Source organism: Martes martes, assembly GCF_963455335.1.
Source record: "Martes martes genome assembly, chromosome: 1".
Lineage (NCBI taxonomy): Eukaryota > Metazoa > Chordata > Mammalia > Carnivora > Mustelidae > Martes > Martes martes.
In genome coordinates, this window is record NC_137888.1 from 195,858,271 (window position 1) to 195,885,311 (window position 27,041).

At 61.0% G+C, this 27,041-nt stretch overlaps 2 protein-coding genes across 7 annotated transcripts in view; both read right to left on the minus strand.

Moving 5' to 3' along the window:
• Nucleotides 1-11,985, minus strand: part of STAB1 (stabilin 1) — a 27,131-nt gene extending 15,146 nt beyond the window's left edge. For 3 of the 5 annotated variants that reach the window (XR_013967953.1, XM_080823482.1, XM_080823480.1), the window contains exons 1-22: nucleotides 11,837-11,985; nucleotides 7,901-8,037; nucleotides 7,448-7,563; nucleotides 7,117-7,202; nucleotides 6,974-7,043; nucleotides 6,561-6,656; nucleotides 5,975-6,085; nucleotides 5,528-5,724; nucleotides 5,170-5,300; nucleotides 4,863-4,990; nucleotides 4,479-4,567; nucleotides 4,127-4,264; nucleotides 3,854-3,997; nucleotides 3,612-3,674; nucleotides 3,233-3,346; nucleotides 3,096-3,149; nucleotides 2,793-2,873; nucleotides 2,228-2,386; nucleotides 1,792-1,854; nucleotides 1,458-1,553; nucleotides 1,184-1,270; nucleotides 61-172 (exon numbers count right to left, since the gene is read on the minus strand). Coding sequence is in view for 4 of the 5 variants with exons in the window: in XM_080823482.1 (XP_080679608.1) it covers nucleotides 61-172; nucleotides 1,184-1,270; nucleotides 1,458-1,553; nucleotides 1,792-1,854; nucleotides 2,228-2,386; nucleotides 2,793-2,873; nucleotides 3,096-3,149; nucleotides 3,233-3,346; nucleotides 3,612-3,674; nucleotides 3,854-3,997; nucleotides 4,127-4,264; nucleotides 4,479-4,567; nucleotides 4,863-4,990; nucleotides 5,170-5,300; nucleotides 5,528-5,724; nucleotides 5,975-6,085; nucleotides 6,561-6,656; nucleotides 6,974-7,043; nucleotides 7,117-7,202; nucleotides 7,448-7,563; nucleotides 7,901-8,037; nucleotides 11,837-11,917 (2,353 nt within the window). In the remaining variant the exon portion in view is untranslated. The remainder of the gene's footprint in view (nucleotides 1-60; nucleotides 173-1,183; nucleotides 1,271-1,457; nucleotides 1,554-1,791; nucleotides 1,855-2,227; nucleotides 2,387-2,792; nucleotides 2,874-3,095; nucleotides 3,150-3,232; nucleotides 3,347-3,611; nucleotides 3,675-3,853; nucleotides 3,998-4,126; nucleotides 4,265-4,478; nucleotides 4,568-4,862; nucleotides 4,991-5,169; nucleotides 5,301-5,527; nucleotides 5,725-5,974; nucleotides 6,086-6,560; nucleotides 6,657-6,973; nucleotides 7,044-7,116; nucleotides 7,203-7,447; nucleotides 7,564-7,900; nucleotides 8,038-11,836) is intronic. The other 2 variants (XM_080823483.1, XM_080823481.1) reach the window with 1 other exon arrangement.
• Nucleotides 11,986-14,119: 2,134 nt separating this feature from the next.
• Nucleotides 14,120-27,041, minus strand: part of NISCH (nischarin) — a 33,040-nt gene continuing 20,118 nt past the window's right edge. Inside the window, exons 14-21 of one of the 2 annotated variants that reach the window (XM_080799740.1) lie at nucleotides 23,242-23,366; nucleotides 22,056-22,105; nucleotides 19,628-21,043; nucleotides 17,489-17,909; nucleotides 16,934-17,090; nucleotides 16,335-16,463; nucleotides 15,704-15,865; nucleotides 14,120-15,357 (exon numbers count right to left, since the gene is read on the minus strand). In XM_080799740.1, coding sequence (XP_080655866.1) covers nucleotides 14,747-15,357; nucleotides 15,704-15,865; nucleotides 16,335-16,463; nucleotides 16,934-17,090; nucleotides 17,489-17,909; nucleotides 19,628-21,043; nucleotides 22,056-22,105; nucleotides 23,242-23,366 — 3,071 coding nt within the window. In that variant the 3' untranslated portion in view covers nucleotides 14,120-14,746. Of the gene's footprint in view, nucleotides 15,358-15,703; nucleotides 15,866-16,334; nucleotides 16,464-16,933; nucleotides 17,091-17,488; nucleotides 17,910-19,627; nucleotides 21,044-22,055; nucleotides 22,106-23,241; nucleotides 23,367-25,892; nucleotides 26,990-27,041 lie in introns of those variants that run through there. The other variant, XM_080799741.1, reaches the window with a different exon arrangement.

Consider the following 27,041-nt stretch of genomic DNA (forward strand, 5'->3'; position numbering starts at 1 on the left):
GCCCCCTTTCCAAGCAGCCCCTTCTCTCCCTGGTGGGCCGCACGGGCTGGGACCACCCACCTTCCTGGCACTGGTCTCCATGCTTGTTTGGGTTGGAGCAGATGTGGCAGGCGATGCCCTTGTAGTCTGGGAAGCAGAGGCAGGCCCCATTGCCCCGGACTCCATCGCTGCACTGGGAAGGTGGGAAGGTGGGAAGGTGGAGGGTGGGAAGCAGGACCGGTCATGGGGGGGGGACTGGCCACATCGCCTCCCTGCACACCCACACTGTCCTTGGGCTGGCTGGGAGACCCTGCTCCCCCTGGAAGGCCTTACCCTGGAAAAGATCTCTAAATTACTGGCTCCCCAAAAGACCCCAGCCCTGGAACCTTCATGGGTGACCTTGGCTCAACCTAGAAATCCACAACTCCTGTGCTGATCCCTGGCCCAGCACTAAAACAACCCTGATGTTAGCAAGTGGCAAAAACAGAACACCCAAGGAAACCACTGACTGGGGCTCCTGCTGGCTCAGGCAGTTAAGCGTCTGCCTTCAGCTCAGGTCGTGATCCTGGAGTCCCTACATCGGGCCCCACATTGGGCTCCCCGCTCAGTGGGGAGTCTGCTTCTCCCTCCACCCTTCACCCCACTTGTGTGCTCTCTCTCTCTCTCAAATAAATAAAATCTTTAAAAAAAAAAAAAAAAGGAGAACCACTGACCAAAAAACCTTTAGGAAAACAGGAGCCAAAATCCAACTACTCAATTATTTCTTTTTTTGTGGTGGGCAGCAAAGCAAGGTTTACTAAATGATAGTACAAAGCTCCCAAGGACGGCGGGGACCCGAAAGTGTTGTCCTAATTCACTCTCTCTTTTTTTTAAAGATTTTATTCATTTATTTGCGAGAGAGAGAGTATGAGCCAGAGAGCAGAAGCAGGAAGAGAGGCAGAGGGAGGAGAAGCAGGCTCCCCGCCGAGCAGAGAGCCCCACAGGAGACTCAATCCCAGGACCCTGGGATCATGACCTGAGCCGAAGGCAGCTGCTCAACAGACTGAGCCACCCAGGCGCCCTGCCCTAATTATTTCTAATTTAAATACTAAAAACCATATGACCCAACTTCCACTGCCTGGATGTGGGAAACCCAAGGCCGGCTCAGACACACAAGGAGCCCTGATTGACTCACACACCTCCCCCCCGGGGCAGGGGGACTCACATTGCCTTTGCCATAGCAGGGGTTGGAGAAGCCCCCAGGACACTGGGCACAGTCAGGCCCAAAAAATCCCTTGCAGCAGCCAGATTTCTGTAAGAGACAAAAGCACGTCGGAGGGCTCATCTCGGGGTCTGCCATTCCCACCATCCAGGCTGCTGCTTCTCCCACGGCCCCCTCTGTAGAGCCAGGCAAAGCCCCTCTCCCAGGGAGGCAGGCTGCTCTGACCCAGAGGGGAGGCCCGGGTGACTGCACAGTGAGCACCCTGGCCCAGGCTCACCAGGACTGTCTGATTGCAGTTGTGAGCACAGCCCTTCCTCAGGACGTTGAGGCCAGTAGGGTCGTGGGTATAGACACACTCCTTGGGGAACATGTCCTGGGGTGGGCGGTGCAAAGCAGGTCAGCCGGTGTGGGTGCTGAGCAGGCTCCCCCTTGCCAGGCAGTGCTGGCCCAGAGACCCCTCAGTGCTCTGGATCCAGCACCCCTCCTCTTAGTGGGGCTGAGAGGGGCTGAGCCTCCAGGTCCAGCCGAGCCTCACGGCCACTCCTCCCCGCCTTGATCCAGGACAGTGGTCTCGCTGGGCAGCCCCGAGGGCCGGGCCAAGGGACACTCACCACCTTCACACTGTTGGGTGGGCACGTGCTCGTGTTCAGGGCCTGGCAGTCCACACAGGAGCCCTGGGCAGGGCAGGGGGAGGCAGGTAGAGTTAGTCATGGTTTATTCATTCAGCAGATCCTAGGAAAGGGGCCCAGGGCCAAGGCCGGCGGTATGAGAGAGTCAGTGACGAGAGGGCCAGCGCAGAAGGAAGAGGAATGGCGAAGGCAGAGCCATGGGGAAGGGCTGAGTGTGGGAGTGAGGCGGTCGCAGCAGCAGGCGGGGCCGGCGGGCCAGAAGATGCGGGAGTGATCTCGAAGGAACAACCAGCAAGACTGCTAAGGCCTGGCGCTGGGGGAGGCAGGTGGGGGCGAGGCCCCTGGCCCACCGGCAGCCTCCCCCGCCCGCTGGAGGAGAACACGTGGGGCCGGGCCCGCAGGCCAGCCGGCAGCTCACCGCCACGATCTGGTGCTGCTCCTCGCTGCAGAGCTTAGGCAGGATGGGCAGGATGGTGGGCGGCAGCAGGACGCCCTCCAGCATGTGGATCACACCGTTGGAGGCCAGCACATCCACTCTCCGCAGTGGGACGCCCTCCGGTCCCAGCAGGATGCGCCCCTGCGGCAGAGCCCGGTGTACAAGCCGCCCAGTCCGGCAGGCCCCTGGGCCCACTGCCGCCCTTACCCCTACAGCCCGGCCTGCGGGCCATCTCCTTCCTCTTCCCTCTCCCTGGCAGTGCCGCCCGCTCTGGCAAAACCACTCCAGGCTCCGGGCCCTGAGCCACATGGAGCGCCGCCCCCCGCAAACTTGTGCCCACCCTCCCTGTCTTTGGAGCCCACCCGCTCTGCTGGGCCCCAGGAGAGGAATTTGATCGGTGCCCGCCTCCCACACGCCCCCACCCCAGGGCCTGCCCTCCATGGGGCTTGGAGCACAAAGGCCTGTCTGAAAGAGGCCACACCACTCGCCAGCCATCACCAGCCCTTCCACTGGCCCATTCATTCCAGATGTGGTTGGTGGAGCTCACCTCCTCAGAGATATTCACAGCCAGGACCTGGTTTGCCATGGTGAGGACCCGGCCCTTGGAGATGAGCTTCTCAACAGTCAGCTGGATGGAGGAGGGGGTGGTCTTAGGCCAGGTGTGAGGCACACCGTAGGGCCCCACACGGCCCTGCCCAGGTGACTCACAGCTACCACCTTGGTCCCCACCATGAGAGTCCAGATGGCTGGGGAGAGGAGAAGGGGCCCCGGGAGAGCAGGACCTACAGGCAAACTGCCAGAAGCCCAGCCACAGGTACAGGCTGCTCCCCTGCCCAGCAGAGCCTCTCACCTGGCCGTGGCTGTAGATGTGGTACTTCACCAGCTCCTGCAGTTTGGACAGACCCTGGCAGGGGAGAAGTACTTGGCAGGGGCCCCTGGAGGCCCTGGTGCCCCGCCGCCCCCGTCCCTTCTCCCCACCGAGCTTACCGCCGTGAAGAGGTAGATCAGGCGGCCGTCTCGCAAGTTGTCCACAGCCTCATTGCTTGGGGCGAAGACCGTGAAAGGCCCAGGCCCGTCCAGGATGGAGGGCAGCCCACAGTTCTGTGGTGGTGGGAAGGAGGCTGAGGGAGGATCTGTGGCCAGCCTCTGCCTCTGAGCCCTGCCTAGGCCCTGCCCCCCTCAGCCTGCAGGGATCGCCCATGGGAGATAACGACAATGGGTCCATGCTACCACAGAACCCCAGGATGGTGATGGGCAGGTTCTAGGATGGGGGCATGGGCAAGAGCCTAGGCTGTTCCTGAGCCCCAGATCACGGGGTCCCGGCACAAAAGATGAGACGGGCTAGGGCCTTTCCACCCAAACTCACCTCCAGGATGGTTTCAAAGCGGCTGAAGGCCTCAGTAGAGGCAAGGATCTGGCCGATGGTCCTCTGCAGCAAGGGATGAGCGTGAGAGCCCCAGAGAAAAGTGGGAGGCTGCTTCAGCCCCGGGGGGGAAAGGAGCTCTGTCCCAGCCCCACCCGGAACTGGCCGCTCCACTCTCTGAACTCTGTGGGGGTCAGAGGTCACCCAGGGGCAGCAGGTGGGGTGAGGGGAGGGCGCTGGCTTACCTTGGGGTCCTCAGGCAGCTCCGGTGGGGGCTGCCACTGCAGGGCGGTGACCAAGTGGAAGACGCCGTTGGCAGCCGGGTAGTTGGTCTTGTGGATGGCGAACGTCTGCTGGGGCTGCTCCTTGTACTTGTAGGTGTACTTCTGCTGAGACGTGAGGCCTCGGGCTCATCCAAGCCACGCGCCGGCCTCGGACCTTCCACCCCCACACCTCTGCCCCGGGTGGTGTCCCCCACCGGGGTGCCCTGGTCTCTGGGCTGAGGTGGCCCTCCTTACCGTGAAGCGGTTGAACGTGATGGTGATCTCCTGCCCCGCCAGTGTCCACCACCTGCGTGTCTGCTGGGTCCCCGGCTCCTCCAGCATGTGCTGCCCTGCGATGATGTGCTGTTTGCAGAGCCGCCGGGCAAGGGATGCCTGCGGGCACAAGGGGAGCAGGGCGCTGAGAGGGCCCAAGGTGGCTGCTGGTCGCCATGCCAACCCTGTCCCAGCAACGGAGGGACGAGAGGCTTCCCGGGCCTCAGTTCCCCAAAGCCTGGGCCGGGGACTCTCTCAGGGCCCAGAAGCCTGGGGCAGGGTCCAGGAAGGAGGCCAGGGCTGGTAGCCAGCTCCTCGAGGGGGCGGGGCTCACATTCATGATCTTGGAGGTGACGGCCGAGAGGGACGGTACCAGCACAGTGAACGGGCCCGAAGTGGTGAGGATCTCACGGCAGCCCTGGTCTGGGAGCCATGAGAGGGGAGATCAGAACGGATCTGGAAAACCCTCATGCATCAGTCCTAAGTTGTGGGGAGTTGGGTGGAGGGCACTGGGCTTAGGTCTAGGGTAGACGAGAGGATCGGGGGTGCGGGGAGCTAGCTCCCACCTCTAATCACACACCCCAGCACAGCCCACTGCTTCCACAGCTTGGGGGCAAAGAAACGGGGCATCTCTGCAGGGTTTGCCCCTCGCTCCCTGCCAGAAATGTGGGGCGTGAGGGACAAGGTCACAGGCAGTTTGGGGTGGGGGGTCACACACCCAGCATGGCCAGGGAGACTCTCAGCCGCAGGTACACGACACCCAGCTGGCCGGCCTTCTGTATCTCGTGCAGCAGGTGTCCATAGCAGGCACGCCCGTCCCCCACCTCGCCCTCCTTGCACACACAGCTAGGGCCGTGGGTAGAACTGGTCAGAGCAGGGCTTGTGGCCAGTCCCTACCTCCTGGCCCTCACCCTCCTGACCCCGTGGGCCCTTGAGCTGAAGATGCACACATAGGCACCCTTGCCCCGCCCAGACCACCCTCTCCGCTCTGCCCCCCGTGCCCATCCCGAAGCTCATGTGCCCACCTGATCTTCCCATCGGGGGTCACCTGGCAGGTGGCTGACCGGTCACAGGAGTGAGGGAAGCAGTAGGCGAAGCAGCCCGCGGAGGCATTGTGGTTGGCGCTGACCAAGCCTGGCTTACATAAGCAGGAGGCCTGGGCCCCCAGGCAGGGGAAGGAGGGTGGCGTCACATTCACGAGAACCACTGGCACCCACAAGGCTATGCTCAGCTGCCACCCTGCCCGCTGAGGGCTGCCATCCTCTTCCCGTGTTACGAGTGGGCCAACTGAGGCTCCCAGGAGGCCCATGATTTGCCCGGGGTCCAGTCGCCAGTGTGGGTGGGGGGCCCACAGCATGGGCCCGAACCAGGGCCCTGGCTCACCTTGCCTGGTCTCTGATACAGACACATGGTGGAGTTGCTGGGACAGCCACCGTAGTTGATGGTGCATGGGTCCTGGGGCAGACACACTGTCCCATCGCCATGGTAGTCCTTGGGGCAGCGACACTGTGCCTGCCCCGTGGGGCTCACCGAGCACTGGGCCAATGGGGAGCAGGGTGATGGCTGGCAGGGGTTAGGGGCTGCCAGGGCAGACAGAGAGAGAGAGTGTGTGCCCTAGTGAGCTGGGAATCCAGGAGCACCATCCCCTCTGCAGCGACGACCCAAAGGGGAGGTGAGCAGGTTGATCCAGACCTTGGGGAAAGGCCCTCCCTCAGGGACACGTTGTACTTTCTGTAAATGGCCAGACTGTACTTGTGGATTTAAAAGGATGTCCTCCAAGCCCCTGTTCAGCCTGACCTTGGGTCTCTGGCCTCTAGGTCAATGACTTACCTCGGCATTCTCTGCCCTGCTGGATGTGGCCAGGCAGGCAGTGGCAGGAGGGGGCCTCTGCAGAGCACTGGGAGTTCTGGGGACAGTTCAGGGCCCGGCAGACTGGCAGCTCTGAGTGGAGAGGGGGGAGTATTGTGGTGGCTCAAAACTCCAGGCAGGGAGGAACACAAGTGTAAAGACGCTCTGCCCAATTTGCTGTGCAGCTCTGGTCAGAGCCTTGCCCTCTCTGGGCCTTTGGGCAGTGGAGGTCTCAGATGACATTCCCTCTCTCTGACCAGCTGTATGCCTTTCCTACTTTGAAAGAAATTAGGGTGCGGGCAGGGGCGCCTGGGTGGCTCAGTGGGTTAAGCTTCTGCCTTCGGCTCAGGTCATGATCTCAGGGTCTCGGGATAGAGCCCCACATAGGGCTTTCTGCTCAGCAGGGAGCCTGCTCCCCGCTCCCCCGCCTCTCTGTCTACTTGTGATCTTTCTCTGTGTGTCAAATAAATAAATAAAATCTTAAAAAAAAAAAAAGAAATTAGGGTGAGGGCAGGCAGCAGCCCCCCTGAGGCTCAGGCCCCATCCCTCCCCCCGCAGGCCCACCTACCTCGGTCACAGCGGGGTCCGGTGTATCCAGCAAAGCACAGGCAGCTTCCATCCCCCAGGGGGCCATGGTTGCACACGCCGTGCACACATCTGCACTCTGGGAGGGACGAACAGGGACACTGAGTCTGCATTTCAGTCTCAGGAGTTCAGAGCTGTGATGCAGGACTGTAAGGGTGGTGGGAGCCAAAGGGAAGCACCTGGCTTAGCCTGAGGACTCAGGGGTGGGGGGCGCTTACTGGAGAAGGCCTCTGCGAACAGCACAGGGCTGGAGGTAGAAGTTAAGCTCACATCCCGGGAGGGGAAGTATGAGCCTGAGGGGCTGGCAGGAAGCCTGCTGGGGGCTGGCTAGACGGGCAGGTCTCCTTAGGCCCCAAGTGGGCAATGGCCCCGCTCCCTCTCCTTGCCAGCACTCACCTGACTGGCAGTTGGGCCCGAACCGGTTGGGGTCTTGGCACTCCTGGCAGGCGGAGCCACCGAAATTTTCCTAGCAGGGATTTGTACCCGGTCAGCGTGGCCCGTCTTCGGCACCCCCAACCCCAGCCCTGCCGGGGCCTTACCTGGCACACACAGGTCCCGTTCCCGTCTATGCCATCCAGGCAGGTCCCACGGCCATGACACGGGGTCTCAGCACCCCCAGGGCACTCTGTGGACCCCACCCCCCCAGAACTCAGCTGTGCCCTGAAGAACTCAAGCTGCACCCCTGACCCCAGCAGCTCTGGGCAGCCCAACCCCTCCCTGGGGCAGCCAGAGCCAGAGAGCCAAGCTGTGTGGGTGCTCTCACTAAATATCCATTTACTGAGAAAGCTGAAGGAGATGCAGGCAGATGCTACGGAGAGGGAGCCCAGGGCCAGGGTGCGAGGAACAAGGCTGGGACTCCCCACTCCATACCATAGCACTGGGACCCCCAGTAGCCAGGGCAGCAGGCCTTCTCTACCACATCCTTCCAACACTCCAGGCTGCAGCCACTCATGGACATCAAAGAGTCCCCCAGCTGTACCTCGTAGCTGGGAACAAAGGTGGGCAGGGTGACGGGAGGGCCTCCTGGTTGGCAGCCCCCAACCCCGCCTCCCCACAGCGAGTTCTAGCGCTCTAGCTCTACCTCCCGTCTCTCTGCCTGGCCCAGAGCTGAGCACAGGGCCTGGAACATAGTAGGTGCTCAAGAAATACCACCTGTCCCTGCTCCCCCTTCTTCCCTCCTTATCTCTGCCCACCCGAGGGGCCAACCAACATGCAGGTAAGTGACTGCCCTCCCTGCCCACGCCTGCCAGCTCTCCCTCGTCCCCCCTCCCCAACGCCACAGATGCTCCTGGAAGCTGGGCAGGCAGAGGCAGAGAGTCCCACCGGCAGTCCTGGGCTATCTTCTCTGGTAGCGCCCGGAGCCAGCCTGGGGGGCACATCCGCCTCTTAATGGCCGGACACATGGTGCAGGGGATGCGCGTAACAAACTTGGTCTTCACGTCGCAGCGTCTGGACTGCACCTGGGCCACGGGGGGTTTGGAGTGAGAGGCCTGGCCCCTGCGCCCAGTCCTGACTCCACTCTGATGGAGCCAAGGCCCAGCACCCCTCTCCAGGCCTCACTTTCCCATCTGTCCAGCAGTGAGGCCAGGGAAGGCCCCGGGACACGGGGACACCTGCCTGTCACTGCCAGCGTGTTCCTACGTCCACAGCCACGGACTTCAGCCCTCTGCCCAGGGCCGCAAACACACATCCAAGAGCCTCAGAGTCTATAGCTCCCGATACAAAGAGAACCCAGCCTTTTCGTTCCACCTCCGCCCATTCAGATGGAGAAACCGAACCCCAGGCCCCAAACCATCCGGGGCCTGGGGATGTTGGGGACCAGAACTGGTCCTTCATGCTAGTGTCCCTTATCACCTTGCACAGAAAAATCAACACTAAATGCCACATAGACGCTGCCCAGTGCAGACAGATCACACCTCGGGGCTGGCCCTCCGGCCATTGCTTTGCCCAGATCGTGCCCCCAGCGTGCTGCCCAATGACCCTGCAAGCAAGTTCGAGGGCCCGCTTGGCCTCTCCAGGGAGTGGAGACCCAGCAGGTAGCCCCAGACCTGAGAGGCAGGCCCATGTGACCAAGTGTGCACTAGGGGATCTGCATGTCTTCCTGCACCCTGCCCACAGGCCTGGCCCCCGGCCCCTGGCCCCAAGTACCAGTCCAGACCCAGGGGGCCACGGGCCATCATCGAGGGGGCGATGCTGGCAGCAAGGAGGCTGAGAAGACCCAGGTGGCTTCCCATGGGAGGTGACAATTGAATTGAGGCTGAAAGTTGCCCATGAGTTGGCCAGGGTAGTCCCCCTGGTAGAGGGGACAGGAGAGGCAAAAGCCGGGAGGTGGAAGGAGCAGACGACCTCGTGTGACGAGGCGGAGATGCCAAGGAGAGGGCCCAGTGGCCGGGCCAGCGAGGGCGGGGATCAGGGCCGCGGGTTAGTTTTAAGTGGGCCTCTGGCTGCTGCAGGGGAGCAGGGGTGGGGGCGGGAAGGAGGCTGTTCCCAGAGGGTGCCGAGCACCCGGAAAGCCCAGGCTCGCAGTCCCATTCCCTGGCCCGCACGGGGCCTGCAAGTCCTCCATCCCTGGGGCCACCTTTACGGATGGCAGCCCTGTGCCTGGAGGAGGGAAGCTTCAGTCTTGGTTATAAGTGGGAGAAGGGACCACAGGAAGGTGCGTGTGGATGGAGAATAGGGTCCAGGGGCCTGGGCCATGGGTTCGAGAAGATGTTCTCATCTAAAAAATGCTGAACACACTGTGGTTCCAAGGGAGTGAGCCAGAACATCTCTTTCCTAGAACACATTACAGATGTGAGGCCGCTTAAAGCAAGAGAAAAGGAGAAACAGTGGCCTGGCACGTTCTTCCGGTGAACACCAGAGTCCTGGGGCCTCTCTGCCGCTGTGATTTGGCCCTTCCCGCTCATGCCTCTGCGGTTGGCAAGGAAGGAAGTTGCTGAGAGTGGCCTCAGGCCGAGCCGTGGGGCTGAGTGCTGTGGTCTCAGTCCCCACCCCGGGGCTCTGTCTCTGCTGAGCCAGGGAATGTCTAGGAAGTTGGGTAACTCCAGGGCCGGGCAGCTGCTGGCTCAGGGCAAAGGCACCCTGGAGGGCCACCTGGCCAGGCGGACTCAGCTGCCACAGTGGCCGCTACTGGCCCAGGGTCTGGCTTTCAGAGGAATGGTGGGGCCTGGCTAAGGGCTCAGGAGAAAGGGCGGGAAGGAGACAAGGAGAGAAAGACAGTGGTGGGGTTTGGAGTGCAGGGGTGAGCACAGGAGGAAGCAGGAGCCTCCTGTCCCGATGTGACACCCTCATTCCCAGCCTTGGGAAATGTGTGTGAAATGGTGAAGGGTGGTTAAGCCAGCAGGCAAGTCCTGCTTCTCGTGGGGGAGCACACCGGGCCCCTCTGCCTGAAAGGAGCACCAGCCTCCCCAGGCCTGTCTCGCCGCTGGTCTCTCTGGATCACAGCCCAATGCTGAATCAGATTCCCTTCTTCCCGGGGCACCTCGGGACTGCCTGAGCCAGGCGGGGGCTGCCCCCCAGCCCCGCCCCGATCTGATCCAGAGCTGATTTTGCAACGTCTGCTTCCCACAGAGACAGACATGCTGCTAGGGAAGTTGAGGAGACAGGAGGTATTAAGCCTGTTGTAAGAAGGTAGGAGAAATTCCCCCCAAGCTGGGGTCTGGGGCCCCTCCCTCAGAGGGACAGCACCCCGTCCAACTGCTTCCCCTGCCCGAGATCGGTGCCCTTCTCCCTCCGTGCCCCAGCTTGAGAACACAGGCTCCTCCAGCACCAGCACAGACGAGGCAATAAGTAAAAGACTTTTGCATGGACAGAGCCTAGGACCCCCTCCTACAGGAAGCCTTCCTTGCCTCCACTGCCTGAACCTGTCTGTGTTTGCGTTCTGCTTCTGCCCCTCACTGGCTGTGTGACCCAGAGGTCTCCCCTACCCCTTTGAACCTCAGTTTGCTAACATTTAGAGTGAGCCTCGTGCTGCAGGGGTGCCGGGAGGGCTGGGTGACTGAGGACGCGAGAGAAGGCCTGCACTGCCGTGTCCCTGTCCACAGGCACCCCCAGGACCGTCTGCCTGGCCGGGGCTGGCGGAGCCTCAGCCAGAGAGCACAGGTCTCTGACGAGGAGAAATTCCCAGCGTGCGGCGGCAGGCCTTTGCAATTCCCTTGTACTCCCCTTACAGGGAAACTGAGGCATCGAGGGAGCAGGAGCCCACTTGTGGGGCTTAGCCCAGCCTAGAACCTTGGGCTCTTCTACCACCACAGTCATCCTCGCAGCTTCCCACCCTCGAAACTGGATCTGGCAGTGGGATCCTGGGCAGGTCCCTCTTCTCTGTACCTCAGCCTGCCCGCTAGTGATACGGGGACAGCAGCAGCCGCCCCCCAAATCAGATGGACTTAGCCTCACAGGTCCCTCCCTTCATCGGCAGGCAGACCCCGGCCAGGCAGCTCTCTCTCTTCTCAGGGTGGGAGGCTCTCCCAGAAGCTCCAGTGGGGACAGCATTACCACTCCGGGGCCTGCGTGAACCCGTAGATGGGCAGCCAGGAGGTGGCTGGCATGCACGGCCCTGCCAGCCACACCCGGGGTCCCTTTCTCTGGGGGATCACAGGTCAGTCAGGAGCACGGCTCCAGAGTCAGCCTGATCTGACTCTGTCATCCTTGGGCTCTGATTCCTCCGGTGGAGAACAGGACCCACCACCCAGTGGGTCGGGATAATGCCCGGCTGTGCCCAGGCCGTGCCCAGGCTGTGCCCTTGGTAAACGGCAGCCCTCGGGTTTGGGGGTGTTACTGTTGGCTGCCGTTTACCCAGAGGACTGGGGGTGAGCAGACCTCCTTCCGCCTCTGGGGCCGGACATGGGCACACACATGTGTATTCCACGTGAGTCCATTTGCTAGCCTCTCCAGGGTTCAGGGAGATCCTAGCTTCAATCCCTAGGCCGGGCTCACAGAGAGACCAAGCCTCAGTCTGGGCAGGGAGGGCAGGAGCAGGGGCCTGGCTCTGTCCCCCTCAGGCTCAGCCTGGGGAGCTGCAGGATGGCTGCCCACACTGCAAGGGGGCTGGCAGGAGGAGCACAGTCGGAGGAGGGCAAGGTGACACTCTGCCAGCCCAGGCAGCTGGACACACACTGCAGCCTGCGGACGTGGACACACAGGCTCAGCCCTCTGGTCCCGCTGCCCTGTGTGTCCCCAGACCTGGGCCCATCCTGTGTACGCTCCCTTCCTGCTCCCACCCCTGGATCCCGCGTTCCCCTGCACCTGGCTCACACTCACCTTCTGCCCCCTGGTGAAGCTGGAGCCTGCTAGGCAGAAGGCCAGGAGGCAGAGCAGGAGGCGGCCCCGGGGCCCTGCCATGGCTGGTGGCAGCTGGCAGGCACGCCGGCCGGGATGGTCAGGGCAGCCAGTGTGGGGAACGAGCTCCGGGAGGCAGACGCAGGGGTGCAGGGCGGGCCGGGGCGGGCAGAGGCTTTAAAAGCAGTCCGGAGGCCCCGCCAGCTCACCCCCACAGGAACCCGCCAGGATTTCCTCCTGCTATCAGCAGCCTGCAGGCGGAAGGGAAGGTGCTGGCCGCTGACCCCTGCATGGTCGGCCTGGGCCCTGCTCGGGGCTTCCTGACCAGAGACCCTCCTCCTGGCAGCACAGCCCCTGAGCCCACCATCAGCCGCAGCCTGAGCCCCAGCAGGGGCTGTGGAGCCACCCCCCATACAAACCACCGCCCAGCCGTCGTCCGCAAGCCTGGCCTCGATCATTGAGAGGCTCTGCGGGTGCGGGTGGCGGTGGGGGTCTCTGGCGCGTCGGGTAGGGCAGCCCTGAATCAGGTCTGCCTGCCTCCAGCTTTCCAACTGAGAGCAGCTGTGGGCCTCGACTCCCTGCCGGGTTCGTGCTAAGCAGACAGCCCATCAGTTCCCTGGCTCACCTGCCCCAGCTGCCCCTCCACCTGGTCCCCGTTACCCCTTCTAGCCCTTCTTTCCCCCTAGGGGGGCCTCCTGGCTTCCCAGTACGCTCCACACCCCTCCGTGCCTGAACAGCCCCACCTTGCCCACTCCGGCCGCCGGCCTCCCCACTCCCCTAAAAGCTGCTGCTCTGCCCCCAGATCCTCTCACAGGGACTCACCCCAGGGTCAGCCTCAGGTCAAGGGTCACCAGCTGTCATCACCTCACAGCACTTGCTACCAGCTGACACTGTTTATTTCGTGTATTCTCCGTCCCCTGCTGGAATGTCAGCTATGGGTGAGCAAGGATGGCCTGTGGCTGCTTCACGCGGTGGGGGCCTTTGCAGACTTGCAGGGGCGATGAAGGAGGCAGGCAGTTACCTTTGTTGCCCTGGTACCGGTGGGCAGACCAGGCACAGAGGCTCTAAGAAATCCGCCCAAAGTCTCTGGGCTAATCTGCAGTGGGGTCCCGTACTCAACACGTAAGGCCCGTGGCCTGCACAGGCCCACGCACACGCCTCCTGGCCTCTTGCCAGGAGGTCCTGTCCTCACAGACCCAGACAGGGGTCAGCTGTCATGTGGGTCCACAGGGCCTGGAACAGTAGTCCAGAGAGCAGACCCTGCCTCTGGTTGTCACTACCTCTGTTTACACCGAACACATGGAGAGGCAGGCGGCCATCTGTAAAAGTCCTTAATAAAAGCCTGGTACAGAGAAGCCTTGTCACCTGCCTCCTCCTCTCCGTCAGCGGGCCTCTCTCCGCCCACTGGCTAGAGGGGCCTCTGGGCTGGCCTTTGAAAGCTGGCTGGGGACGTTGTGAGTGGGGAGAAACCCCCACGCCCCCTGCAGCCTTCTTGACGGCGATGGCTCCTGTAGGCCCTACTGCGGGCACCAAGGGAGGGCAGGAGCAGCGGGCTGGGAGCTGAGTAACCACCCTCCAATCACCTCTTCTCCAGTCCTGCCTGGCCCAAATGGCCCTAGGACCTTGGGGCCTGACACTCCTGATTGGGCCAGGATGGGAGAGACAAGTGGGGCTCCAGAGCTCCACTCTAGGGGTAGGAATAGGATGAGGAAGGGTGGGACACACAGCAGGCTCCCAAAGAAATCCCAGGTTCTAGCTTGGCAGGTCCTCCTGAGGCAACCCCCACTTCTCTGAGAACACCAACAGACTACCCACCACCTGGGGACACCTCCCACAGGGCTTCCTCCCCCCCCACAAGCCTTCTTGGTGAGACCCCCAGCACCCACCCTCTGCAATCCCAGACTCTAGGGCTTACCCTCACAACACACTACAGCTTCAGCGGGGACATTCCAGACCTGCAGGGGGCAGAAAGCCAGTGAGCCACGGAGCTGCATGTGCCCTGAGGCTCAGGGTGGAAGCCCAGCCCGGCCCAATCTGAGGGTCCCCTCCTACCTCCCCTGCGCCAGTCCTCCGGGGCTGGCCCACTAGTGCTGCCGAGTGGGGCTGCTCCCTTGCCCCTCATGTCCTTCTCCCTCCTTCCTTTCCCCCCTACCCCCAGGAGCTCACCTTCCTGCTTCCCTAGGAGACCCTCTCCCTCATGCCAACCTGGCCCTGGGCCAGCGCCCGGCAGAGACCCCAGTGGCCCTTGAAATAAAAGACGGAGACTGTGTCAAACTGCGCTTTATTGGAATAGAGAAAACAGGCGACAGCAATCACACTCGGAGCTGGCAGCTCTAGGTCCCCTGCCACCGCCCCTTTCAGTCCCGAGGCCTGGGGACTCCTGCCCCCACGGGGCTCTCCCACTCGGTCAGGCCAGGAGAGGCTCCACTCTGGAAATCCGCACGGGGCGGGAGCTTCCGATGTGCATTTTGCTACCAGCCTCACAATTAGCAGCGAACGCCCACAAGGACAGCACACAACTAGACGAGACATTTCAGCGAAGGACAGAGAAGAATAAATCAGACCCACGGCGCCATGTGTGAATAACAGTCCCACGACAGGAAACACGACACTGGTGCACCAGCCACACCACCCCAGGGACAGGCAACAGAGCTATGGGAGGCGGAGGGCACGGGGTGGGGCGGGTCCTGGAGGGGGCCGGCACTTTCACTCCCAGCACTGGAAAGAAATCACTGAAAGCATACGTTCACATTCTCTGCAAGGATGGTCCAACGAGGGTACCCAAAAGGGGGGAGAAACACTTTAAAAAGAATAAAGAAAGCCCGCTTCCCGCTCTGAGTGGGCGCCAGGCCGGACACAGCGGGTGGCAAGGGCTGGCCATAGTGGCCTGGGCTAGCCGGTGAGCTCGACGGGCAGCTCCCGGCCGCACAGGGCCTCCCACTGGCGAGCCAACAGCGAGATGAGCTTCTCGCGGCTCTCAGCGCTGGGCACGAACACCTGCCACTGGACCTCACGGCCCTGGCTGGCTCCGCCAGGACCCTCCGGCACCTCGCCGAAGTGGTCCAGGGTGACGTTGCCCATGAGGTCGTGGCCCTGCACGTCGTCAAACACGAGGGTTAGGGCCTGTGGGTAGGGCTGGTAGCCCATGAGCACACGGTCCAGGTCCCGGACGCGGCGGCCGTCGTCCAGCCGGTACCGGTCTCTCTGCGGTGGCTCTTTGGCGAACTCAGGCAGTGGGTAGTGCACAAAGTCCTCATCCAGGAGGAAGATCTCGGCGCTGGTGAGCAGGAGTGTCTTGGGGCGCAGCATGCCCCTGCAGCGCCCAGGGGGCGGCGTGCCCACCTGGAAGGCCTGCACATACAGCAGGATGCTGAGGCCCGAGGCCTTCTCTGGGTCGGCCATCTTCTGGGCCACGGTGAACGTCAGGTCTCCGATCTCCTCCTCGCTGGGGTAGGTGAACTTGACACGGCTTGAGTGGATCAGCTCATAGTTTTCCAGCTTCCCTGCAGAGAGGGGGGCCCACCGGGGTCGTAGCCTGGCCTGGCTGGTGCTGGGGCCCAGAGCACCGGCAAACCCAAGCCATCCACGGGGGCAGGATCAGGGGCCGGCAGAACGGCAGAAGCAGGGGAATACTCCAGGCCCCCACACTTGGGCAGAGACCCACAGACACTTGAGATGGATCTGCCGGGTGGCTGAGGGTTTGCTGGAATGGAGGCTCGGGTGTGGAAAAGCCCATAGAAAACCCTGGCTGGCTAAGCATGGAGGAGAGAAAGCGATCGAGGGAGAGGGAGTTCTGGGCAGAGAGAGGCACTCCAGGGCCTGCTGCGGCCCGAGCCAGGTTGGGGGTACCTGTGGTCTTGTTCCCAAACTCGGAGTAGAAGTCCTTGTCAACGGGCTCAGGCGAGGGCGTGCGCTCTAGTGAGGATAGCACGCCCATGAGGTGCTGCAGGAAGCAGTGTGTCAGGTAGCTGTCCCGGGTCAGGCAGGTAACCACCTGCATCGGAGAGGAGCCTGCGGGACAAGGGGCTGGTCAGAGCTGTGGCCACCTCTCCCCCACCCCAGCCCTGCCCCCGGGGCTAGGAGGACCCACGTGGGAAAGCATCATGGGGCCTGGGGAGATAGCGATTTCTCCGGCCGGAAGGGCTGTGACATTTTTCTGGAAGGGGATGCAGAGGCATTAGGGAAAAAGCTTAGCTTTCTCTCTTCAGGAAGTGTGAGTCAGAAACATCCTGCCCGTGAGCCCTGGGCCCACTCTCCCTGGCCGCTGGGCACTTGGCCGCCTCGGTCCCCGCCTAGCACTCAAGCCCTGTGGGGTTCTGCATGCTCAGCAGTTCCTGAAGCTGCTTCCTCCCGCTCCGGTGAACGGGCTTGTGAACAGAGATAACTCAGCCTGTGATAACGCACCCACATGTGGAAGGTGCAAGCCCACTGGTGACACTGGCCTTCACCCAAAATAGGACAAAGCACAGCAGTCACTCACCCGTCAGCCGGAAATGCTGGTCGAAAAGCCCAACGTTGACTGCCTGCAAGTCGCTGAGCTTTAAAACAAAGCACTGGGAGATGTGGAAGGGACTGTTGTTGTAGTCCGTGTTCTTCTGATGCCAGAAATCTGCGGCGGAGAGACGGGCACCAGCTGTGGCACTGGCTCTGCCAGGCAAGCACGAGGGTCCCGGGTGCGCAGCTCTGTTCAGCAGGAAGGGGGCCCCTCGGCCAGCCTGGCCGCTGGACGCTTGGCAAAGAGCTGCCACTGCCTCTACAGACCTCAGGCCTCAAGGGCCACACATTCTAGGGTCTGAGCCTTGCCTGGCTCAGCGCAAGCACCAGGAGCTCTACAACAGGCCACGGGCTAAGGCTCCCAGTAGGGTCCCATGGGACAGAGACTGCCCAACCCCGCCAGTTCCTGGGCCCTGGCCAGGCCCTGCCTCACGGGCTGGCTGTAGGTGTCTCGTGATAGCGCCAGGAGACATTCTGGTTATCAGGCCCCTTCCTCACACAAGGGAGACTCGGCTCGGCCGGGCACAGACAAGTCCCCCACGGCCTCAGGGGAGCTCCCAGGAGCCCATAGGCTGCGGTGCCTACCCTGCAGGGGCTCTGAGAAGTAGCGGCGGAGGCCATCGTGCAGCACAAAGTACACAGCCTTGGTGGACAGCAGCACGCAGGCGGTCACCTCCAGCCCTGGGGTCTGGTAGAACACCACTGAGGACCACATGAGGTGCCTCAGCTCCTCGTTTTCCACCTGGACACAGAAAAGCTGGGTCTGGGCCCAAAGCAGAGCAGGGCAGGGGGCACAGAACTCGCTTCCAGGCCGTGCCCACCTGACAACAGAGCTCTGCCCAGGGCAGCCCTGGTGACCTGCACGGCCCAGGGACACACCTGCAGTCCTGGATAAGGACACACAGGACCCTCCCCACTTCTGGCCCGCGTGTTTACAAATTTGGAAGCAGAGAAGAACAGAAGGGTAGGAGATGGGGGTGAGGCAGGCTGTGTCTGGGGCCCAAGGTGAGGAGCGGCCACAGGGAGAGGTGGTGACGGGGAAGACAGTGGACCAGGGAGGGGCAGCCCAGGACTTCCCGCCCCTGGCTCCAGCTTTCTGCATACGACGGCCGGCTGGTAGGCCCCACGTGGGGCCGCTACCTCGGCGATGCTGCTGTGGAACAGCTCGATGACGGTGCTCCCCTGCAGGCTGGCAATATGCTGCAGCGACGGGCAGGCAGGTAGGTGCGAGGGGATCTGATTCTCCTCCGACGTGGAGCGGATCAGGTGCTCACTCGGGTACTGAGCGGGGGCCTCCACTGGCCCCGAGGGCTCGGCCAGGGCCGGGCTCTCCGCCGGGGTCTCCTCTGGGGACTCCTCTGGGCGTGAGGCCTCTGCAGGGACTGGAGCTGGAAGCGAAGTCTCCACCGGGCCCGAGGCCGTTGCTGGGCACAAGGCCTCTTCCAGGGTCGAAGTGGTGCCCTCCCCCGGGGCCGGGTCCAAGGCTGGGGCCTCCGCTGGGGCTGGAGCTGGAGCCTCTGCTGGGGCCTCTGCTGGGGCCTCCTGGGGCCGCTGGTCACTGCTGCCTCCCCCGATACCCCAAGAGACACTGAGTTAGCATCAGGATCCCGAGGGGAGAGTCCTATCACACACAACCTAACAGTGTGATGGAACAAATGTCACATCTGAGATCACCTGGATGTCATCTCCAGGTTCCCCACAGGAAGAAGAACAAAGGGAAAGTGCCAGGCTTTGCCCTTCGAAGTGAGATTAGTTGGGGGAAAGATAGACTGTCTGCTACTCCAGGGCTGGGGCAGCCAGATGTGTGGTCCATGGGTCAAGAATTCATTTTCAGAAGGTTGTAGAAGGATCAGAAATGCCACTCCTGAGTTCAGAATGTGGACCAAGGTGTCCACACCCAGGACCTGAGTGCAACTAGAGGTGAGAACCCAAACCAAACAGCCCCTCAGCTTGCCTTTGGGTCCTCCTCAGGCAGCCCAGGCTCTTCCTGCACCCTGCCACCATACAAGCAGCCACAATGGATTTTCACCAGGCTGTTCCGAGCATAAGATCAAACAATGCTCAGAACCCTGAAAGCTCAGGTTAGGAGCCGACCCCCGAGGCGGGGAGGACCCTACAGGTGGCCTCATGCCTGTGCCCAGGCTGAGAGGGTCTTTTGGACGTCACCCTCTCTGTTAAGACATCCCAGCTGCTGAGAGAAATCCCTGGGCGGTCCCCCCTCGTCCTGCTGCAGAAATGTGTCTGCTGGGACAGAACAGGGCAACTGTTTTCTGCAAGCAGTCCCCACTGTGGCCAGGTTCCAGCGAGGCTTGGGGACAGCATGGAAATGGAAACGAGGCGTCACCGCTCAAGGCCTCAGCACAGGGGTGGGAAGGGGGAAGGTCATGCAGGGTGCCTTGGGCACAAGCTGCTCTCTAGTGCCTGGAGACCTGATGATGTCTCTAGGAGGGCACGGAACTTAAGCTGGGCCCAAGAAGGGTGCCTGATTTGTGCAGGGAGAGGCTGGGAGCCCCTTGGGAACCTCAGCTGGGGGGCTGGGATGACAGGCAGAGGCATGAGATGCTGACGTGACGACAGGGTCTCCACCGTCCACAAGGACAGAAGAGAAAACGAGGGGATCTCCAAGGACAGGAGGACCAACAGATGAAGGGCTTTCTTGCCCAGGCTGGGGAAGCCCCAGCACATGTGAAGCCGGGGGCAGTGGCAGAAGCCGGGCACCCCTCAGGGCACGAGGCCCCACTGGAGTGTGGTCCCACTTTGGGTGTGGGTGAGCTGAGGGCATGAGTTCCAGATGGCCCTGAGGGAAACTCAGGCAAGAAGCCAGGGGGAAGCCAGACAGAGGGTGCAGGAGCAGAGGGCGAAAGAACAGGACAAGACTGCCACCACTTCCCTCTCTGTCTCCCCTGCTGTAAGAAGGAAAGGAGCTCTGAATGCGGGAACCACCCGGCTCTCAAACTCAGACTTCAGACGCTGCTGCTCTCAGCCAACAAGCTCCTCTGGAGAGAACTCACAGAATTACATGCAGAGAGAGAGCCCCTCAGTGACCCAGTCCTTCCTGAAAGACGGGACACGGCTCACAACTACAATAAGGCTTGGCACGGGGCATCAGAAGGAGACAAGGGCAACGCTGAGGTGGGTCAGAAGCCAAGGAGGAACAGAGGACGGGGCCCACCTGGGCCCACTCACACATGCAGACATTCACAGATCTGATCTGGGGTGAATGGTCTCAGACATAGTGCCCACCCCCTGCCCGCCCCAAGAGCCTGTGCTCGGTCTCACCTGGCCCTGTCCTCGGCAGCCTGGCCTTCCACGAGGGGGCTCTGGGACCGGGCCCCGGTCGCAGGCGTCTTGGCGATGACCACAGTCTTTAGGTCCTGCAGTGAGGCCCGTAGCTGGTTGTAGATACGCAGGAAGTGGAACTTCTCATGGGGCAGCACGAAGATGGCAGTGACGAAGCGGTAGCCAACGAGCAGCTCCAGCACGTGGCCGTCGGCGAAGGCGCCCCGCGGCTGGGTGCAGCTGCGCGTGGGGTCCAGCAGCACTGTGGACAGCGGCACGCGGCTCAGCTTGAAGCTGTTGCGGTTGCGACAGTTGTGGGTGCCACGGTTGGGCATGGGGTTGAAGTCGGCCTTGATGACGTTGAGGTGCTGGGGCGTGAGCAGCAGCCAGTACGGGATGGCAGCAGACTTGACGGCCTCAGAGGGCGCGCAGCAGGAGCGCCGCACGGCCGAGCAGAGCGTGCAGCTGGCCCACTCGATGTTGCCCGAGTAGTCACCGGCGGCCGTCTGCACCATGCGCTTGTCGCTGTAGACCAGGTAGACGGGGAAGCAGCCCTGGCTGCGCTCCTGGCAGCCACCCGCCACCTTGTAGAAGGTGAGCAGCTGGCGGAGGAACTCCTGCAGGCTGGTGTGGCTGCCATAGAGCACGGGGCTGCACAGCATGGCCATGTGCTGTGGGGCGAAGCAGGAGCGCAGGTCGGCATGGAACCCGTGCAGGCCGGCAGCGTCCGAGATGATGAAGAGCGTGTTCTCACTGTGCCGCACCTTGAGCACCAGGCACAGCTCCGGCATGAGGAAGCCGAACTCGGTGAGGTCGCCGTGTGGGAAGCAGAAGACGAAGCGCAGGGCCGACAGGATGTGCTGGCTGCTGCCCCGCGACTCCTGGTGCGGGATCTCGAAGACGGCGATGCCGAAGTCGGTGAGCACGAGGCAGGCGGCGAACTGGCGGATGCTGTCCTGCACGTGGATCAGGAAGCACCACAACACCTTGAGGATGCGGATGTGCTCCAGCAGGAAGTCCTCGTCCGCGCCCAGGGCCCACTCCAGGGCCAGGCGCTCCTCCTCGCCCTCCTCATCCTCCTCCTCCTCCTCTTCCTCCTCCTCCTCCTCCACCCGGCCGCCCTCCTCCTCTTCCTCCGCATCTGGGGGCCCCATTTCAAAGTAGCGGTTCTCTGCAGCGTCCTCGTCATCCTCGTCGTCCTCGTCGTCCTCGCCCTGCTCGCCCTGACCCTCCTCCCGCTGGTTGGCGGCCTCGATCCAGGCGGGCAGCTGCCGCTCGATGGCCTGCCTGATGAGCGTGCTCAGGCGCTGGATGAAGTCCTGGTTGGTGGCCGTGTAACCGATACAGGTGAAGGGCAGGAAGATGATCTGGCCGGACCCCGGCACCACCTGGACCTCCGGCTCCGCGTGTTCCGGGCTGTGCGAGGAGAGGCCAAGGTCAACTGCACGCTGGGCTGGACCGACCCTACCGACCACACGCAGAGCCGTCTGCTGAACCCCTGGGTCCACGACAAGTGCCCCAGTTGGGAGCCGGGGTGCCTGAAGGCGGGCCTCCCAGTTCAGGGACAATCTACACCCCCAGGGCCCAGACCAGAAGCACTCAGCCCCGCCTTAGCCACACCACGCAGGCTCCCCCAACAAAAGTACCACAAAACCCTCTCAGTCGCACAAATGCTGGTCCCAAAGGGAATGAGAGCTCAAGGGCATGAAGTCACTTACTGACCATGGTTCCCTTCAAGAGCACCCAGGGGCCTCTGGGATGGGAGTCAGGGAGTAAGCTAGGTGGGTCTTAGGACTTTCACATTTCAGTTCTAGCTCCTCTTGGGGCGCCTGGGGGGCTCAGTCATTTTAAAGTGTCTGCCTTTGGTTCAGGTCACCATCTCAGGGTCCTTGGATCCAGACCTGCATTGGCTCCCTGCTCAGCAGAGAATCTGCTTCTCCTTCTCCCTTCATCCCCTGGCCCCAGCTTGCGCTCTCTTTCTCAAATAAACAAAATCTTAAAAAAAAAAAAAATCTATCTTCTCTTGGGTACTGCTTCCCTCCGTGAAAAATCACATATAGAACTTTTATAAAGTGTCAGAGAGTGAACACCACAAGTTTTTGGAGGAGCCCATCCACATAATCTATTTTAAATCATACTTCGAGAATATAATAATCCTTCTCAGCTCACAGGCTGTACAAAATAGGCCGTGAACCAAATCAGCCTCGATCTGCTGACCCCTACTCTGGGGTAACATGTCCAACAGACTTCAGGGATTAGGATTTGGAAACAGACCAGAGCCCATCTCCTTGCTGTTTACATATTCAAAGGAAGAAACAGCTCTGAAGGACTTCTATGAACAGACTATAATAAAATCCCACTGGTTCCCACTCGTTCACAGCTGGGCATGTGCAGAAGGCCTCAGATGCCTTCTTAAGTTCTTCCTCACCTCACACCGCCAACAGCTCCAGGGATGTCCCGTAAATCATCAGAAGGTGCCTGACAAAGAAGGACATGCGGTGAGCCCCCTACATTCTGCAGCCACTCCCCAGCATTTATTGGGGGCTGGACCCTGAGCCAGGCACCCCGTCCCAGCTCACCACCCTGTAGGAAGCTCCTCACCACCCCCACACTTCCCTCGGGGGCAGAGTCTGGGCCCCGGAAAGGCTGAGACAGACTCAGCCAGTTACACAGCAGTGCACAGTGGAGCAGAGACTGCCACCTCTATCTGGCCCCAGCTCGTGCCCGCAGGCCCAAGGCCAGCACCTCTGCCACTCTGTAGCTCACCACGTGTCTGAGGTCTGGCATCCCAGTGCTCCCCATGCCACCCCAGAGGGTCCACATGGACAGCCTACCAATGTGGCAACTGGCCTGCAGAGACCTCAACGAGCAGAGGCTGTGCAGCACCTGGCAAGGCCCTCCCAGTGGTCTCTGGGCAGAGCGGAGGACCTAGGGCCCGGGCACCTCCTACTGTGTGATCCTGGGGAGAGTGAAGGGAGGAGTGCCAAGGAGTGCTGGGACAGAGCGAGGACTCTGCAGACTGCCCAGGGTCACAGGGCCATGACCTACTGAACACAGGGCTGGATGGAGGCCCAGAAACCAAGCAGAATGCCCACATCACACTTGTCTTCCTCCTCTCTTCCCAGGACAGAAGTTCCAGAACCCTCACCAGCAGCCACAGAGGAGGTGCTGGAGTCGCAGTGTGTCTGACTACTAGGGTAACGTGCAGGGGTGGGCAGAGTAGCCCAGTGAGCCCGGTAACAGCAGAGAAATTCTTCCCGATGGGCTTGAGACCCAAACAATCCCCACCTAGGACTTTCTGAACTGCCTTTCAGAAGAGTCTGAGTACAGGGGCTAAGGACCACCTGGCTTTGCCTCCGAGGGCCTAGTGAGAAAACTGCCTGTTCCTATTAGTCCCGAGAATGACAGACAGATGCACACACACACATGGACGGACAGATGGAACACAAACTGCTCATCACAAAGCAGAGTGCACCAGGCAGTGGCAGTATCTGCTCCAATAGCAGCCAGGCCACCTCCACCGTCTAGCCAAGGCCAGTCCTACTTCCGGACAGCCGCAGGCAGAACACTCGGTCCACAGTGATAAGCAATCCCCAGCAGACGGAGGGTGTTACCTGTCCAGAAGGGATGGACTCCAAGGAATCAGAGCATCCCCGGGCAATGGGCCGGTCCTCGGGAGTCAGACTGTCGGTGGATGAGAGGCTGCTGGCCAGGGCCTCCTCCTGCACGAACATGATACCTAGAGAGACCAGGGGTGGGCGGGCAGGGCAGGCAGGGAGAGTAGCCATTCAACAAACATGGCCGGGCCCTCAGGCTACCGGCATGACTGGGGGCCTCGTCAGACCCTCTAACCCAGCCACATGGATCACAGAAGAAAACATTAAAAATGGAAATCTTAACCTCGAAGAACAAAAGACTGCTTATCTAACCTCAGGGCAGGGACAGACTTTCTACACCTAAATCCAAAGGAAGATATGGACACGTGTGTAACTACATCACCACCAAACTTCTGGAAGAGAAGAAACCGAAGATAAAAAGGAAATGAGAAAAAAGCACTTGTGATAGTTGACAAAGTAGTGTGTTTTTGATCTATAAAAGGCTCTTCCAGATAATAAAGATGGGAGTTGGGGAGGGGCTGGAAACCCCGTTAGGAGACGGCAGGCATGAGCAGCCATCCCACAATGGAACGGCTGCCAGAAAGAAGACGGGAAGCGAGGTGCACCCCACGAGGAACCGCGAAAGGGCAAGTCGAAACACGACCTCTGTTTTGCCTTGCTTCAGTGAAGGTCTGACAGCCTGGTCTGGCCTTGGCCTAACTGGGCAGAGGCGGGCAGTGGGGCACGGGCTGGCCTGCCTGCTGGGAGAGCAGTTTGGCAGTATGTCCATCAAGAGCCTTCAACATGTTCACTCCTGGACCCTCTAAGAGAATGGCTGAACTTGGCCTCCCAGCCCACTCATACAACACCTCTGCGGGCCTCACAGACACGCAAGGGCTCGGGACTCCTCACGCACAAGGCCAGGCCTTCTTGTAGGCGGCGTTCCTCCAGGGCTGGTGAGGACAGACTGTGCTCGGCACCCAGGGCTGCAGACCACTCCCCACTGACCCTTCCCTGGTCCATGTCCACGGCCAGCGCACTGACTCATGCACCCCAGAAACACCTGGCGTTCTTGAACCCTGCTGAGGCTGTTTGAAGAATACAGCTTGCCTGGGCCTGTTACTTCATTCCAGACGTTTTCCGCAGTGGGTGAGGGTAATGACTTTTTTTTTTTTTTTTTTAAACATTTTCCTAAATGTAGTTGGCTGGGAGAATGCTGAACTCCGACTCCCAGTTTCACAGAGGTCTGAAGGGGCCCAGGGCTTGCCTGGCTTTGCCACCAGAGACCATGGTTCAATGAAATGACTGAGCTCCAGAGGTCATGGACCTTTGTGCAACTCAGCTGCCCCCCCAGGGACAGGACAACTCATGCAGCCCAGGTCTTCTGCCCACGGACTAGCCAAGCCAAGAGCCCAAGCCCAGAGCATCCCCCACTTCCCCAGCGAAGCAGCAGGTGCTATGCACAGGCAGCAGGAAGGCAGCAAGCACACAGCCATGCACGAAGCACACTGTTCTACCCCGGTGTCCACCCCTCTCCTCCCTCACACGCTCAGATTCTCTCTTCGAGGTCGACCTCACATACCACCTCCACTGCCAAGCCCTCTCTGCTCCAGATACGCGTCTCCCTTCTACAAACGCCCCCACGTCATCTTGCCCTGTTCTCCCTTGGGGACACACGCTCACCTCCCCAAAAGGCTCCAGGTTCCTTAGGGGCACGGTTCCAGTCATCTGGAATCGCCCGACAAGGACGCAAGGAAGGGAAGCCCCTCCCGGCCATGCCCGAGGAGCCAGGAGCCCTGTCAAGTGCGTCCCCAGCATCAGCTCATGCACGCCTCTCATTATTTACCACAGTTCATCAACTCTAAGATGCGCGGATGGGGCGCCATCTTGGTCTCAGCAGCTGTCCACGGAAGGCTTTCACACGACTCCATCACGAATGCCAGCTGGCTGACCACGACTATGAGATGCCACTGACCGAAACACTCATCTCAATTTCAGAGAAGTCACGGGGTGGAAACGGGTGCATCTTAGAATCGATGAAGTAGGGTATATCCGCTTTACAGTTGAGAAAACTGAGCTTCAGAGAGGCTGCAGGTTGCTTGAAGGCACCAGGCCAGGGCAGCTGGGATGCACTGAGCTGCCTCCCTCCCGGGTGCCTGCTCCTGACCACTTCTCTACGGACCTGGCTGAAGAATCAACTCTGGCATGTCATCCGTCAGCCCCTACTGGTCACAATCCTCCATGGCTCCAACAAGCTGGCTAACAGCTCCTGAGACAACCAGAGGCCTGGTGTTAACGGGGGAACGCCCAGTGTAGTCACAAGCACGTTTAGCTCTACCGGGGGAGCAGGCTGGGAGCAGAGCTGCTCCCTTCCGGAGAAATCCTGGCCCATCTGGGCAAGACCCTGGACAGGCAGCACACGGCTGAGCACAGCCCTCAGTCGATTCCTCCATCTCAGGAAGAAAAAGCCACGTTTTCTCGCCACTACCCACCCACACCCTGTTTGGAACTGAGGAAACGTGGACGGGGATAGTCTTTCTGCTTCCTTCCTGGACCGTGGACTCTACAAACAAGTGGTCAGGAAGGGTCACTCAGGATGAGACGAGAGGCATCAGAGCACCTAGATGGGGCCCGAATTCTGTTGTTTCTCACAAAAAGGAAAGAGATGTGCACACAAAGACGTCCACTACAGTTTTATTCGTAAGAGGTGCAAATCTGGAGACAACGTCTCAATGTCTGGTAGGCGGGAAGGGGGCGGGGGGTGGGGGGGACAGACTACAGTGAGCCACTCTGTGACACGTCCCTGGCAGTGGGGCAGACACCCTCCTGCCCACCAGGGGCTGCCTGCAGCTGCGGCCCCAGGGGCAGACCCCTCATTTCCCGCACCCGCAGTCTGCACTTTACCGGCTGATTCTCCGCTTGCTTGTCCACTCACACACTCACTCGTTCATCGGTTCAGCAAACGCTGACTGAGAACTGGCAGGTGCCTGGCCTCGAAGACCAGTCGCATCTCCCCGTCCCCCAGAGGCCTAGTCCCACGGCTTCTCTGCAGGCTGGCCGGTGCCATGACAGGGCAGCACGCGCTGGTGGCCCCCAAGAGGGCTTTGGCCTGGCGGCAGGGAAGCTTCTTTGCAGCGATACAAACCCCCCCTCCCATGTAAAAAAAAATAAAACCTAAACTTCTCAGTCAAGAGTGTTTCAAAAGCGGATGGACAATTCCTCTGGCCCTTAACACCACCACTGCATTCTCGTGAATTCTTGTGAATTCTCTCTCCTACCTCAGGGTCATGAGCTTGGTGTGCCACCCGGCCACAGGCGTTCTGATTTAACCTGAGCGCTTCCCCTTTCTTCCTAGCCAGCCCCCGCCTCTCTGAGGCGACGGCAGGAGAGCAGCTCGCACCACAGCTCGCATCCTCTGAGGCCCGTCACGCCCCACGTTGGTCAGCGTGAGTAATGCTGCAGGGAGCATCTCACCTCCCCCTTCCCCATTCACTTATCCCACTCAGATAAAATCCCCACCGGCGGGGTTACCAGGTCAAGGGGTGGGAACGTTTTTCTGGCTCTTGAAACATAGGGTCAAACTGTTTTCCCAAGACCTCACACCAAGTTCTGCGTCTCCAGGAGCCCGGGTGGGCGGGCGGCGTTCTTTCCTGTGTGTCCCGAGCCTTGGCTCCACTCGGGACGGCACACCCTCCCCTCTTCCGTGGGGGCCGGGCCAGCAGACACTCTCATGGGACCTGCTTCACTCACTCATCTCCGAGGATGCCTGGGTTCAGAGGTGAAAGCCCTTTGAAAACGCTAAGACAGTGGGTGGGTGA